The sequence below is a fragment of the Mustelus asterias genome, chromosome 7, assembly GCF_964213995.1.
Source record: "Mustelus asterias chromosome 7, sMusAst1.hap1.1, whole genome shotgun sequence".
NCBI lineage: Eukaryota > Metazoa > Chordata > Chondrichthyes > Carcharhiniformes > Triakidae > Mustelus > Mustelus asterias.
Window position 1 is genome coordinate 59823590 of NC_135807.1, and position 15631 is coordinate 59839220.

Consider the following 15631-nt stretch of genomic DNA (forward strand, 5'->3'; position numbering starts at 1 on the left):
GGAGAGATGCCGGCTCTGATTGGGGGGGAGGGGAGAAATACAAACTTTGATCACAAGGAAGGGGGAGCCCCTCAAACCTCTTTGGTGGGGTTGGGGGAGAGGTTATTTTTTGCTTTGAGAGGGCCCTGACCTCTTCAGTAGTGCAGCTGGATTTCCTGGAATGTTTCTGCCCCTCCCCTGAACATGCCCTGCCAGCTGGAGGATCTGGAGGGAAAATCGGCCTGTTCCTCTGGAGAGAAACACATTCGTTTTTAGTCAGACCCTGATACTTTGCCATTTTTTCATAAGTTTCTTCTCCTTAAGACCACAAGATATAGGAGCAGAATTAGGTCACTCAGCCCATCGAGTCTGCTCTGCCATTCAATCATGGCTGATATTTTTCTCATCCCCATTCTTTAGCTCTAAACCTACTCTTCTGTATTTCTGTCAAGTGTCTTAATCTGTTTTGCGATGTTAAGTAGATAATTTAATGGAATGGTGAAGGAAAGAGGGATTAATTTTTATAGGAAACTCACACTAGTTTCTGGTACAGGAAAGAGCTGTATGTTGGATGGGCACCACCTGAACTGAGATGGGACCCAGGTCCTATTAGAAAAGGTAAGGGAGGTAGCAAAGGCTTTAAATTAGTAAGGGTGGGAAAAGGGAGCTGGAGGGAATTGTGCATTGAGAGGAACCACAAAACATAGCGATTATTGAGACACGGCTACAAACAAATCAGGATTGAGAATTAAACATTGCAGTCTCTATTTAGAAAAGATAGAAAGGGAAAACAGGGAGGTACTTATTTGGCATGACAAATGTCAATTTAAAAAAAAGGGATGCAGCTATCAGCAAGACAAAAATAGAATCTTCATGGAGAAAGATAAAAGATAATGAAGGATCCATAACAGTAATAGGTGAAGTCTACATCGCAACTAACACTGGAGGGAGGTGAAGGAAGAAACATGCAGACAAATTAGGGAATTAAGTGCAAAAAACTTTGAATAATAATCAAGGAGGATGTCAACTACCTTGATATTAATTGGACAGAAGATGGAGTAAAGGGGATAGGATGAATATAAACACAGGGAACCGTTGAAGGTTAGGAAAGAGGCGTACATTAATTATATAGACAGCAGAGGAGGACTTGATAATAGAGAATACAAAGAGATTAGGAGAGAAATCAAAAACACAATTCAGCAGATAAAGAGGAACCATGAAATTAAATTGTTAAGGAACACAAACAAAATAGTAAAATATTTTACAGGCACATCCATTAAAGAATGGGACAGACAGGATAAATGTTATTAATTACTGACTATTATTTTTGGCTATCCCTCGCTAGCGCGGATGAATGTCTTCCATGAGTCGGAGGAGGATGGGTGATGAGGCCGATGTGAGATCTGCAGAGGTTATGGCACCAAGGGCATTTATTGTCAAGTGTGATGTCTACTTGTGTATTATTAGTTTGGGTCATGGCATGTTCTTTTCACTGCTTTTGCTTCTCCTCTTCAGCTTGTCATCATTGGGTCTCACAATGCTGGGATCCTTCCACAGACTCTGCTGCATCTGTCTCAGTTCAAGGTGTTAGTCTCCCAGGAGTGAGTGAAATTATTACATTTCTTAATGTTGGCTTTCAACATATGACTCATCATGAATCCTAATCAGTGGGCCCAGAGTGTGTGCATTTGGAGTTTGCTGTTGGAGAACTTCTGAATGTTTAGTATAATTCTCATCTCTTTTACCTCAGTAAATGCTTCAACGATTCTCTACCACACATTATGATAGAGATGGCAGAAATATTAAATAATTATTTTGCTTTGCCAATACAAGTGAGATAGAACGTGTAGACATGAACTTGTCTGACAATTATTTAAGAGTGCATAAACACAACAAGCTTCACTGTTCTCATCTGCTGCCTTCATACATTCAATTTGCACCATCATTTAATATTTTCAATACATTTTCAAGTTAGAGTTTTCTAGAAAATAAAACATCCGTGCCAGCTTTGACCACTACTCCCGACAAGATTTTTGTTGCCGCAATAGCTGATCAGCCTATTTTTCTGTTATATTGTTGTTTTATATGTTAATTTTCAAGCCAAACACTTTTATTACTTTTCTCTCCCTTTCCCATCAGTTAGATTCAAGGAGCATAAGAACATAAGAACATAAGAAATAGGAGCAGGAGTAGGCCATCTAGCCCCTCGAGCCTGCCCCGCCATTCAACAAGATCATGGCTGATCTGAAGCGAATCAGTTCCACTTACCCGCCTGCTCCCCATATCCCTTAATTCCCTTATCGATCAGAAATCTATCTACCCGTGATTTAAACATATTCAATGAGATAGCCTCCACCACTTCAATGGGCAGAGAATTCCAGAGATTCACTACCCTCTGAGAGAAGAAGTTCCTCCTCAACTCTGATCTGAACCGGCCCCCACTTATTTTGAGGCTGTGCCCTCTAGTTCTGGTTTCCCTTCTAAGTGGAAAGAATCTCTCTACCTCTACCCTATCCAGCCCCTTCATTACCTTATATGTCTCTATAAGATCACCCCTCAGCCTTCTAAACTCCAAAGTGCATGCATGGCCAAGAGGCAAGTGGGAGATAAACTAAACTCCCATGTCTTTTAACAACATTGGGTGAAATCTTACCAAAGAATGGCAGAGTGTTGGTTCCGGTGCGAAAAACAGAGTGTTTTCTGCTTTTGGCTCCAACGTGTTTTCGGGCCAAATCTTATGCCTCATTAGCGATCATTTTTATTCCCAAAAGTTTCACGCCGCTCCAGTGGTATGCTCCCTCTGATTCGCCTGCCCTGCAATGACATAAATGGTTCCCCAGCACTTGTTCCACAACGATTGTGGGAGATGGCAGGCAAGAAGGCTTCCTCGTGCTTTTCAGAGGAGGTTCTCACAAGAATGTTGGATGGAGTGCAGCAGAGGCAGGACACGCACTACCCCCTGCACCAGGAGATGGCCTTCCAGCAGAATTAGCACCCCTGACTAGAATACAGTGGCAGCCTTGGTCAATGCAAGTGCACTCCAGAAGAGGATGGGGCAGCAGTATTTGAAAAAGATGAATGATCTTTTTCACTCATTCAGGGTAAGTGAACCACCTCGGTCTCCCACTGGATCCCCTCAAATACCCCTTGCACCTCCAACCCTTTCTCTCACTCAGCCACCTTGGCCTCTGCCAATACCAAGTTTCCCCCCTCCCTCCCACAATCACCCAGTTCCCCCTGTAGCTGCTATGCTCATCACACTGCAGCTCTGACCATAGGACAGAGAGGAAGTGTGTAGGTGGGAGTGTTGACATTTAAGATCATGTTGCAGTGTGGCAAGCATGGGACTTGGGTCAGAGCTGGAGTCATGCCCAAGCTGAGAATCCTCACATGTTTTGAGAAGTGTGCCCTTGACCTGACTGGAAGGAGGAAGAGCATACCTGTGCTGCTGGTGAAGTGGGGACAGCAGAGAAACCACTGAGCTAACCTGGCGCCTCATTTCTGTGGAATGTGAGAATGGCAGTGCTATGTCCCCTCCCACCCTCTTGCCAGCCCCACTATGGCAGGGCACTCCCTCAGCTGCAAAATGGACAAGTGGGTTACGGGAAGCACTGCCTGCGTACCAGCTTTCACAACCCCTTTAGAGCAAGGGGCATCCCGATAAGAAGGGAAGGTAGGCTGTAAGTGACCACTCCCAAGTGACCGCTCTTCCCAATATAGCAATTCTGGGACCCCCATCCCCAGCCCTGAGTTGAACTTATCTGTGTCCCCTGAGTATTCTCCAGTGTGCCTGAGCAGTGCACATCGCGGAGGGTGCTGTTTGCCTGAGCGCTCATCTCAGAAACCTCCCTTGTTCACACTTGCATAGACCTGTTCTAAATGGCATTGGCATGACATCACGCTGGTGTCTGCTGAATATCCGGTGAGGGGGCAAGTCTTGGAAAGAGTGCTTGCTAATGACATGCTAATGTATTAAAATGAGCTCTCTGCATCCCGTACTTCACGCCGCTCCACCGGTGAGGGGTTGGAAAGATCGGAACTCGGAAACTCGCTGACGTGAATCACGCTCTCTGGATTTTGAGCATGAGCTGCCATTCCCACAGACGGAGAATGCAGACTCTTGGCCAGCTTAAAGTGATTCACACTCCCCTCTCTGAGTGAGCCCCTGGCCTCTCGATGCTGGCATGGCTTGGATTAGCATTTGATTATTCAGGAGTTGTGTATCGCTTTTTAAATGGGATTATTCTGCTACATCAGCCATATGCAATGAAGCATGAAGGCTCCTTGCTGGTGTACAAATTGTATTCTTGAATGAAAACTGAGTTTGCTTAAGTTCAGTTGCACCTGTAGCAGTAAGAATTCTATCTGTGAATGGCAAAATTGCTTTTGTTTATGCAAGAAAATGTAAATAGCCAATGTATACTGAAACACGTGGCCACTGTATTTCATTAATAGCTGGAATACTTAAACTTCGAGCAACAGAAGCATTACAGTATTCAAATACAATATTTTATATTTTAACATAGCTTCTTATAATCCCTCAGTCCTCAAACTACTGATTTTTCCTTTCTGATTTAAATCTTTTCTATCTAAATTTCTAACATGCTGACTAGTTGGCAGTGCTGCCACAGGCACATTAAAATCAGTGGGGAATGATAATGCCTGCTGCTCTTATTTACCCCAGAGGTGGTGCTATGATTTTTTAACCTGTGAGAAGAAACATAATGCCCCTGAAAATTCCTGAATATGGATGGGGAGCACAAGTAAAATTTTTGAACGGACAGAGTTTGCTCTCCTTCTCAGCCATTTTTTTTTAACTTGAGTTCATTCGAAATGGGTGACTTCCTCCTCTAGCCTGAGGTTCTAGTCATCCCATAACTAATCCATGATTAGGGTATGAAGCAGATATATCTCATTTACATATATGGTGGTTGTGGACCAATGTTGGTTTCTTAGCACAATCAATCACCAGGAAGCCAGCAAGCAACATGAATTCATTTTTATAAACTCTGAAACATCCTGAAAGAGTGGCACAATGCCATCCCGATATTCTCACAGGGAAGATATCCGGGGCCATCGAAGAGGACGAACAGAACAAAATTTCACAAAAACACCAAAAATAACAGTGAAGAATTTTAAAATTATACCAGGGTAAAAGAATTGTTGTGAGCAAGTTAGAAGCTTCAAAGCAAGTGGGGGTGATAAAATAGCAGAAGAATTTAATAAGTAATTCACAATGGTCTTCGCTAAGGAAAAATACAATCAGAATGGAGGTGAATCCTGAAATTCACAAATTCCTGAAATTGAGAGTGACACAGGTGATATTATGTTGGCTAAAAGGAAAATTTGAGATAAGTTAGCTTAAAGTAAGACAAAGCCGTTGTGTCCAACAGTATACATCAATAGAAAGGAGGATGGAAATTGCAAGGCCCCAGAAATTCTACTTCAGGGTGTGTGTGTGAATGTGGATCAAAATATTGAAGAGTGATTAATGCAGTGTCCATTGTTAAAACAGAAGTCAGTGCTAATTTGGACAGTTATAGACATTTATAATGGGGAAAAGTTTGATAGGATAAAATTACCTTGTTTTCAAAATAGAGAAAATAGATTTCAAAGGAAAGATTTTACTTGACCAACCTATTTAATTCTTTGAGGAGATAAATGACACTGTAGATGACGGATTCAGCAGTTGCACATGAAATTGGCCCACTTTAATCAGGAAACACATGGGTGAATATTACAAAAGGTTAAGGCAGATGGAAGTAAAGGATAGAAAAGTAGATTAAAATCAGAGGAGAGAAAACAGCGAAGGAATTAAAGACAGTTTTTCGGGATGGATTGAAGTGAATGGAAGTGTTACTTTGCTGTAACAAGTCACTTGATGACTGTTAGAAGGGGAGGCGATGGCCTAGTGGTATTATCGCTAGACTATTAATCCAGAAACTCAGCTCATGTTCCAGGGACCCAGGTTCAAATCCCACCACGGCAGATGGTGGAATTTGACTTCAATTTTAAAAATCTGGAATTAAGAATCTACAGATGACCATGAACCCATTGTCGATTGTTGGAAAAACCATCTGGTTCACTAATGTCCTTTAGGGAAGGAAATCTGCCATCGTTACCAGGTCTGGGCTACATATGACTCCAGAGCCACAGCAATGTGGTTGACTTTCAACTGCCCTCCAAGGACAACTAGGGATGGGCAATAAATGCTGGCCAGCCAGCGACACCCGTGTCCCACAAATGAATATAAAAAAAAAGAAGCTATATCATGTGGCTTTATAAGGGAGGACCAGGGTAAAGAAATTCTGATATCGATCTTTATTCCTTCACAAACTGTTTTTCTTAAATTAGCTTACACTTTGCAGCAATGAAAGATAAAGCTGCAGTCCATCTGGTGTAGGTACATCAGCAGTGCTGTTAGGGAGGGAGTTCCAGGATGTAACCCAGAGACATTGAAGAAACAGCGATATAGTTCCAAGTCATGATGGTGTGTGACTTGGAGGAGAAGTTGCAGGTGGTGGTACATATGCATGCATATGCAGCTCATGTCCTAGGTGGTAGAAGTCATAGGTTTAGAAGGTGCTGTGACAGGTGCCTTGGTGAGTTGCTCCAACGTCTATTGTAGATGATGCGCACTAATGCCCATTGGTAATGGAGGGAGTGAGTGTTCATTTTGTTGGATGGGATGTCAATCAAGTGGGCTGCTTTGTCCTGAATAGTATTGAACTTGTTGGAACTGCACTCATCCAGGCAAGTGGAGAGCATTCCATCACATCCTGATTTTGCCTTGTAGATTGTGAAAAGGCTTTGGGGAGTCAGGAGGTAAGTTACTCTCCAGACAATTTCCAACTTCTGACCTGGTCTTGTGGCCACAATATATATTATGTATGTATATATAATACATTTGTTTGGTTGGTCCAGTTAAGCTTCTGGTCAATAGTAGCCCCCAGATATTGATACTGGGAGATTCAGTGATGATAATGCCGTTGAATGTCAAGGGGAAATGATTAGATTCTCTCTCCTTAGAGGCCAAGCCTGACTGTTGTCCAGATCTTGTTGCATATGTACCGAAGGAATTGTGAATGGTACTCTGCACTGTGAAATCATCAGCAAAGATCCCCACTTTTGACCTTCTGATGGAGGGAAGGTGAAGCAGCTGAAGATGGTTGGGCCTCAGACATTATCAAGAGGAACTCCTGCAGCAGTGCAATGGGACTGAGACGACTGGCCTCCAACAACCACAATCATCTTCATTTAAGCTACATATGACTCCAACCAGTCGGGGGTTTTCTCATGATTGGTTCAGTTTGCTGGGGCTTCTTGATGCCGTCAAATACTCTCTTGATGTCAAGGACAGACACTCTCACTTCACCACTTGAGTTCAGCTCTTTTGTCCATGTTTGGACCAAGATTGCAAAGAGGTCAGGAGTTGAATAGCCCTGAAGGTACCCAAACAGTGGGCAGAACCTGACTAAAAAATGGCAATGTCAGGGCCTGAGTGAAAACCAGTGTGTTTCTCTCCAGAGAAACCGGTTTTCTCTCCAGATCTTATGGCACAAAAGAAAACAAGGGGGATGAGTTGAGGGGCCGGACCAAAACACATCAGTAAAGCAGGCTGCACTGAGATCGGGGCGCCATTTTTAAATCAGAGGAAAATAAATAACCCCCCTCCCCAAACCAGCACGAAGATCTCAGAGGTTCCCCCTCCTTTGATCAAAGCCGCCTTCTCTCTCTTCCCCCTCCCCCATCACCCCACAATCAAAGCTAGCATCTCTGATCCCCCCCACCCCCAAAAGTCAATACCGGCATTGGACCCCACCCCAACTGGTCAATATCAGCATTGGATTCGTTCTGCTTTCTCAATGGGCCAAATGGCCTCCTTCTGCACTGTAGGATTCTACGATTCTATGATTTTATCGACAGGGCATAACTGGGCTTTTTCCCATATTGTCAGGTAGATGCCAGAGTTCAGTCTGCACCCAAATGGCTTGGCTAGGGGTGCAACTAGTCCTGAAGCACCACTCCTCAGTGTTACTGTTGATGTTGGCAGGACTCGTTGCCTTTGGTGTACAAATGCTTTCAGCTGTTTCTTCATGTTGCGTGGAGTGGTTTGAATTGGCTGAGGATTAGCATCTGTGTTGGTGGGGAATCCAGGAAGCGGTTGTAAACATTTGAAGGAGAGGACAGCAAAATGCAGTTTGTCTATTTTTTGATCATAATAGATCGAAGTGTTACAATGTTCTTGCATTGGGAACTCTCATATTTCTCATGCAGTGAGACTGGCGTTATATTGACTGAGAATTACAAGGTAATATAGTATTTCAATATACTATACAGAACATCAAATTTACCCTATCTTCACAAACTAGTACCTTATTTGGGATGCAACTGTTTATTATAGAATGTGGGTGTTGCTGGTTAGAGCAGTATTTATTGCCCGTCCCTTGAGAAGGGGGTGTTGAGCTGCCTTCTTGAACCTCTGCAGTCCATGTGGTGTAGGTACACTCACAGTGCTGTTAGAGAAGGGGTTCCAGGATTTTGACCCAGAAGCAGTGAAGGGTTGACAATATATTTCCAAGTCAGGGTGGAGACTGACTTGGAGGAGAACTTCCAGGTGGTGGTGTTCCCATGTGTCTGCTGCCCTTAACCTTCTAGATGTTCGAGGTTGTGGGTTTGCAAAGTACTGTCTAAGGAGCCTTGGTGAATTCCAATGGTGTTCTCAATAGGATGTTCCTTTCCTGTCTTTTTAAAAATAAATTAATATTTCTTCTCAATTGTGACAATAGAGTTTTTTTTCATCAATGTATATTTAAATAATTTGATTTGCCTTTCTTGCTCTCATGTTGTGTGTGTGCCTATTCATTTCTTCCAGGTCCTGGAAAAACATCCTAATACACCAATGACACCAAAGCAGATATTACAAGTCATTCAAAAAGAAGGCTTGAAAGAAATGAGGTCAGTAGACAGCAATGCAGTGCCATTTGTGACACTTGTTAACTTATGAACATGGATTTTTTTGCTCAAGTTTATTTCAATTTTGTAGGGATTTCCAGTCCAGATTTCTAAATCACTTTTCTTGTGAATCTGCTCTTGTGTATTAGTTCAGACTACAAATTCAGAACAATTTCTTGAGTTCCTGAATGTCGTACATATATTAACACCCTCCCTCTGCAGATAATTTCAGTTTTGTATTTGTTCCACCAGATTATGATCAGCGATCACAGATCTGTTAGAACACATTTTTTACAAATGTGGTTACATTGTCTTTTCGAAACAAATTGAATAAAAAATTGGAAAGTGAGAAGACCTACCTGTACCTTCAGTCGGACATCCTATCAATCATTCACTTATGTACAATAAATAGATGTTTTGTCATTGAAACAGAAAAAAACTGGAAAAAACTCAGCAAGTCTGGTAACATCTATGGAGAGAGAAATAGAAGTAATGGACTGGGTTTACACCTTAGAGGCAGTTAGCTTCAGTTGGAAAATTTGAAAGGCATAATTTTCATTTCAGGTTGGAGGGGAGCATTGGGATGGGTGCATACTGGGGTCTGGCCTGTTGTACCCAGATGTGGATCGGAGACAGCCGCAGGGGCTGTTGAGTGCTGGCTAAAAGGCTTGCCTCAGTTCTCTGGATCTTCGTTCCAGTTGTTTTGTGAAATATTAGGCCTTATAGCCCTCATGCCTGACACCCCATCATGCCTCCACCCACTCCCAGTGCCCCATCCATGCCAACCCCAATGGACCCTCATACCCTCCATCCCAACCCTTGTTTCCCCATCCACTGCTGATCCTCATGCCTACCATGCCAACCCATTCCCCCAACTACTCCTGATGGCATTTCATACCTTTCATGTCAATTAATTGTTCTTCCATGCCCATTTACATAGTATACACTCTGTACGGAACCAATAAAAGCTATAGTAACGCTGTCACATGTGAAACAGCTTTAAAAACAGCCTTTCATAAATTTCCGTTTTTATAAATGCTGTTACTACAACACTATAAATATGTCAATCAACCAGACCTTTAAAGTATCAATAGCAGAAACTATAAGTTCTTGACACCTCTTATGTAAATAAAAATTGAGCTATTGACAAAATAAATCCAAGAACACAAAAAATTTAGCTGTCTATCAGCAATGTTTTCCCTTTCCTGCACCTGTTTCAACAAAGTAATGGAAGTCTGTGCTCCCAGCCAAGCATGCATAATGAGGATTGGATGTTTTTGAGATTTGGAACAGGATATATTAGAGGAACAGTCCCTCTGGAATGGTGAAAGGGGACAGGATAGGTAGATAGGGCTTTAAACTAAATAGTAGGGGGGAGGTTTCAGTTATATGGAGAATTAGAAAATCAAAGTTAAAGGAGAGGGTAGAAGTGCAGGTTAATGTTGAGGACATTCAACTAGTTAAAGGAGCCGAGGGCTCAGGAGAGGTTAGTAAAGTTTCAAGACCATGTAATAGAGCAGAGAGTATAGAAGGTGGCAGGAATCTAACCTCAGGCAGAGCAAAAAAGGTGACAAGTATGAGACTGGAGGTGGTCAATGCAGGACTGAGGGTGTTGTACCTAAATGCACGCAGTATAGGGAACAAGGTAAATGAGCTTGTTACACACATTGAAATTGGACGGTACGATGTTGTGGGCATCACAGAGACGTGGTTGCAAGGGGATCAGGGCTAGGATCTAAATACCCAAGGATATGTGTCCTATCGGAAGGACAGGCAGATGGGCAAAGGGAATGGGGTTGCATTGTTGGTAAGGAATGAAGTTAAATCGATAGCAAGAAGTGATATAGGATCAGAAAGCATAGAATTTCTGTGGGTAGAGTTGAGGAATCGCAAAGGTAAAAAGACCCAGTTGGGAGTTGTATACAGGCCCCCTAGCAGTAGTCAGGATGTGGGGCAGAAAATGAATCAGGACATAGAAAAGGCATATAAAAAAGGCAATATTACAATAATCATAGGGGACTTCAATATGAAGGTGGACTGGGAAAATCAGGTAGGCAGTGAATCCCAAGAAAAGGAATTTGTGGAATGTCTAAGAGATGGTTTTTTGGAGCAGCTTGTGACAGAGCCTACTGGGGAACAGGCAATTCTGGATTTGGTGATTTGTAATGAGGTAGACTTGATTAGGGAACTTAAGACCATAAGACCATAAGACCATAAGACATAGGAGCGGAAGTAAGGCCATTCGGCCCATCGAGTCCACTCCACCATTCAATCATGGTTGATTTCAACTCCATTTACCCGCTCTCTCCCCATAGCCCTTAATTCCTCGAGAAATCAAGAATTTATCAATTTCTGTCTTGAAGACGCTCAACGTCTCGGCCTCCACAGCCCTCTGTGGCAATGAATTCCACAGACCCACCACTCTCTGGCTGAAGAAATTTCTCCTCATCTCTGTTCTAAAGTGACTCCCTTTTATTCTAAGGCTGTGCCCCCGCGTCCTAGTCTCCCCTGTTAATGGAAACAACTTCCCTACGTCCATCCTATCTAAGCCGTTCATTATCTTGTAAGTTTCTATCAGATCTCCCCTCAACCTCCTAAACTCCAATGAATATAATCCCACGATCCTCAGACGTTCATCGTATGTCAGGCCTACCATTCCTGGGATCATCCGTGTGAATCTCCGCTGGACCCGCTCCAGTGCCAGTATGTCCTTCCTGAGGTGTGGGGCCCAAAATTGCTCACAGTACTCCAAATGGGGCCTAACCAGTGCTTTATAAAGCCTCAGAAGTACATCCCTGCTTTTGTATTCCAAGCCTCTTGAGATAAATGACAACATTACATTTGCTTTCTTAATTACGGACTCAACCTGCAAGTTTACCTTTAGAGAATCCTGGACTAGGACTCCCAAGTCCCTTTGCACTTTAGCATTATGAATTTTGTCACCGTTTAGAAAATAGTCCATGCCTCTATTCTTTTTTCCAAAGTGTACGACCTCGCACTTGCCCACGTTGAATTTCATCAGCCACTTCTTGGACCACTCTCCTAAACTGTCTAAATCTTTCTGCAGCCTCCCCACCTCCTCAATACTACCTGCCCCTCCACCTATCTTTGTATCATCGGCAAACTTGGCCAGAATGCTCCCAGTCCCGTCATCTAGATCGTTAATATATAAAGAGAACAGCTGTGGCCCCAACACTGAACCCTGCGGGACACCACTTGTCACCGGTTGCCATTCTGAGAAAGAACCTTTTATCCCAACTCTCTGCCTTCTGTCTGACAGCCAATCGTCAATCCATGTTAGTACCTTGCCTCGAATACCATGGGCCCTCATTTTACTCAGCAGTCTCCCGTGAGGCACCTTGTCAAAGGCCTTTTGGAAGTCAAGATAGATAACATCCATTGGCTCTCCTTGGTCTAACCTATTTGTTATCTCTTCAAAGAACTCTAACAGGTTTGTCAGGCACGACCTCCCCTTACTAAATCCATGCTGACTTGTCTTAATCCGACCCTGCACTTCCAAGAATTTAGAAATCTCATCCTTAACGATGGATTCTAGAATTTTGCCAACAACTGAGGTTAGGCTAATTGGCCTATAATTTTCCATCTTTTTTCTTGTTCCCTTCTTGAACAGTGGGGTTACAACAGCGATTTTCCAATCCTCTGGGACTTTCCCTGACTCCAGTGACTTTTGAAAGATCATAACTAACGCCTCCACTATTTCTTCAGCTATCTCCTTTAGAACTCTAGGATGTAGCCCATCTGGGCCCGGAGATTTATCAATTTTCAGACCTTTTAGTTTCTCTAGCACTTTCTCCTTTGTGATGGCAACCATATTCAACTCTGCCCCCTGACTTTCCTGAATTGTTGGGATATTACTCATGTCTTCTACTGTGAAGACTGACGCAAAGTACTTATTAAGTTCCTCAGCTATTTCCTTGTCTCCCATCACTAGATTACCAGCGTCATTTTGGAGCGGCCCAATGTCTACTTTTGCCTCCCGTTTGTTTTTAATGTATTTAAAGAAACTTTTACTATCATTCCTAATGTTACTGGCTAGCCTACCTTCATATTTGATCCTCTCCTTCCTTATTTCTCTCTTTGTTATCCTCTGTTTGTTTTTATAGCCTTCCCAATCTTCTGACTTCCCACTACTCTTTGCCACATTATAGGCTCTCTCTTTTGCCTTGATGCATTCCCTGACTTCCTTTGTCAGCCATGGCTGCCTAATCCCCCCTCTGATAACCTTTCTTTTGTTTGGGATGAACCTCTGCACTGTGTCCTCAATTACTCCCAGAAACTCCTGCCATTGCTGTTCTACTGTCTTTCCCACTAGGCTCTGCTTCCAGTCGATTTTTGTCAGTTCCTCCCTCATGCGCCTGTAATTACCTTTATTTAACTGTAGAACCTTCACATCTGATTCTGCCTTCCTTCTTTCAAATTGCAGACTGAATTCTACCATATTATGATCACTGCTTCCTAAGTGTTCCCTTACTTTAAGATCTTTTATCACGTCTGGCTCATTACATAACTTGTGAAGGAACCCTTAGGGAGCAGTGACTACAATATGATAGAATTTACCCTGCAGTTTGAGAGGGAGAAGCTGGAATCAGATGTCATGGTATTACAATTAAATAAAGGTAACTATAAAGACATGAGGGAGGAGCTGGCCAGAGTTGCTTGGAAAGGGAGCCTAGCAGGGAAGACAATGGAACAGCAATGGCAGGAGTTTTTGGGGGTTATTCGGGAAGCACAACAGAAATTCATCCCAAGGAAGAGGAAACATGTTAAGGGGAGGACGAGGCATCCATGGCTGATGAGGGAAGTCAAGGACAACATAAAAGCAAAAGAAAAATCATACAAAGTGGCGAGGATTAGTGGGAAGCCAGAGGATCGGGAAGCCTTTAAAAGCGAGCAGAGGACAAGCAATAAGAGGGGAGAAGATGAAATATGAGTGTAAGCTAGCTAGTAATATAAAAGAAGATAGGAAGAGTTTTTTTCAAAATATAAAAGGTAAGAGAGAGGCAAAAATAGACATTGGACCACTGGAAAATGAGGCTGGAGAAGTAATAATAGGAAACAAAAAATGGCAGAGGAACTAAATAGTTACTTTGCATCATTTTTCATGGTGGAAGACACCAGTGGGATACCAGAGCTCCAGGAGAATCAGGGGGCACAGGTGAGTGTAGTGGCTATCACTAAGGAGAAGGTTCTGGAGAAACTGAAAGGTCTGAAGGTGGATAAGTCACCTGGACCGGATGGAATATACCCCAGGGTTCTAAAAGTGATAGCTGAGGAAATTGTGGAGGCATTGGTGGTGATCTTTCAGCTATCACTGGAGGCAGGGAGGGTCCCAGAGGACTGGAAAGTAGCTAATATAACACTGTTGTTTAAGAAGGGAGGGAGGCAGCAGACAGGAAATTATAGGCCGGTTAGCCTGACTTCAGTCATTGGCAAGATTTTAGAGTCCATTATTAAAGATGAGATCACGGAGTACTTGGAAGTGCATGATAAAGTAGGACTGAGTCAGCTCGGCTTTGTCAAGGGGAGGTCATATTTGACAAATCTGTTAGAGTTCTTTGAGGAACTAACAAGAAAGTTAGATAAAGGAGAACCAGTGGACATGATTTATTTAGAATACCAAAAGGCCTTTGACAAGGTGCCGCATAGGAGACTGTTAAATAAGTAAAGAGCCCATGGTGTTAAGGTAAGATCCCGGCATGGATAGAGGATTGACTGACTGGCAGAAGGCAGAGAGTGGGGATAAAGGGGTCTTTTTCAGGATAGCAGCCGGTGACTAGTGTTGTACCTCATGGGTCAGTGCTGGGACCACAACTTTTCACAATATACATTAACGATTTGGAGGAAGGAACTGAAGACCCTGTTGTTAAGTTTGCAGATGGTACAAAGATATGTAGAGGGACAGGTAGTATTGTGGAAGCAGGGAGGCTGCAGAAGGAGTTGGACAGGTTAGGAGAGTGGGCAAAGAAGTGGCAGATGGAATACGATGTGGAAAAGTGTGAGGTTATGCACTTTGGAAGGAGGAATGGAGGCATAAGCTATTTTCTAAATGGGGAAATACGTAGGAAATCAGAAACACAAAGGGGCTTGGGAATCCTTGTTCAAGATTCTCTTAAGGTTAACGTGCAGGTTCAGTCAGCAGTTAGGAAGGCAAATGCAATGTTAGTGTTCATGATGAGAGGGCTAGAATACAGAAAGAGGGATGTACTTCTGAGGCTGTATAAGGCTCTGGTCAGACCCCATTTGGAGTAATGTGAGCAGTTTTGGGCCCTTATCTGAGGCAGGATCTACTGGCCTTGGAAAGGGTCCAGAGGAGGTTCACAAGAATGATCCCTGGAATGAAGAGCTTGTCGTATAAGGAAAGGTTGGGGACTCTGGGTCTGTACTCGTTGGAGTTTAGAAGGATGAGGGGGGATCTTATTGAAACTTACAGGATAATGTGAGGCCTGGATAGAGTGGACATGGAGAGTATGTTCCCACTAGTAGGAAAAACTAGAACCAGAGGGCACAACCTTAGGCTGAAGGGACGATCCTTTAAAACAGAGATGAGGAGGAATTTCTTCAGCCAGAGTGTGCAGAATTTGTGGAACTCTTTGCCGCAGAAGGCTGTGGAGGCCAGGTCATTGAGTGTCTTTAAGACAGAGATAGATAGGTTCTTGATTAATAAGGGGATCAGGGG

The 15631-nt window shown here is 43.1% G+C and overlaps 1 protein-coding gene across 1 annotated transcript in view; it reads left to right on the forward strand.

Moving 5' to 3' along the window:
* The first annotated feature begins 3029 nt into the window (after positions 1–3029).
* Positions 3030–15631, forward strand: part of LOC144495476 (putative Polycomb group protein ASXL3) — a 196500-nt gene continuing 183898 nt past the window's right edge. Inside the window, exons 1-2 of the mRNA XM_078215493.1 lie at positions 3030–3080; positions 8855–8937. Of these exons, the coding sequence (XP_078071619.1) occupies positions 3030–3080; positions 8855–8937 (134 nt within the window). The remainder of the gene's footprint in view (positions 3081–8854; positions 8938–15631) is intronic.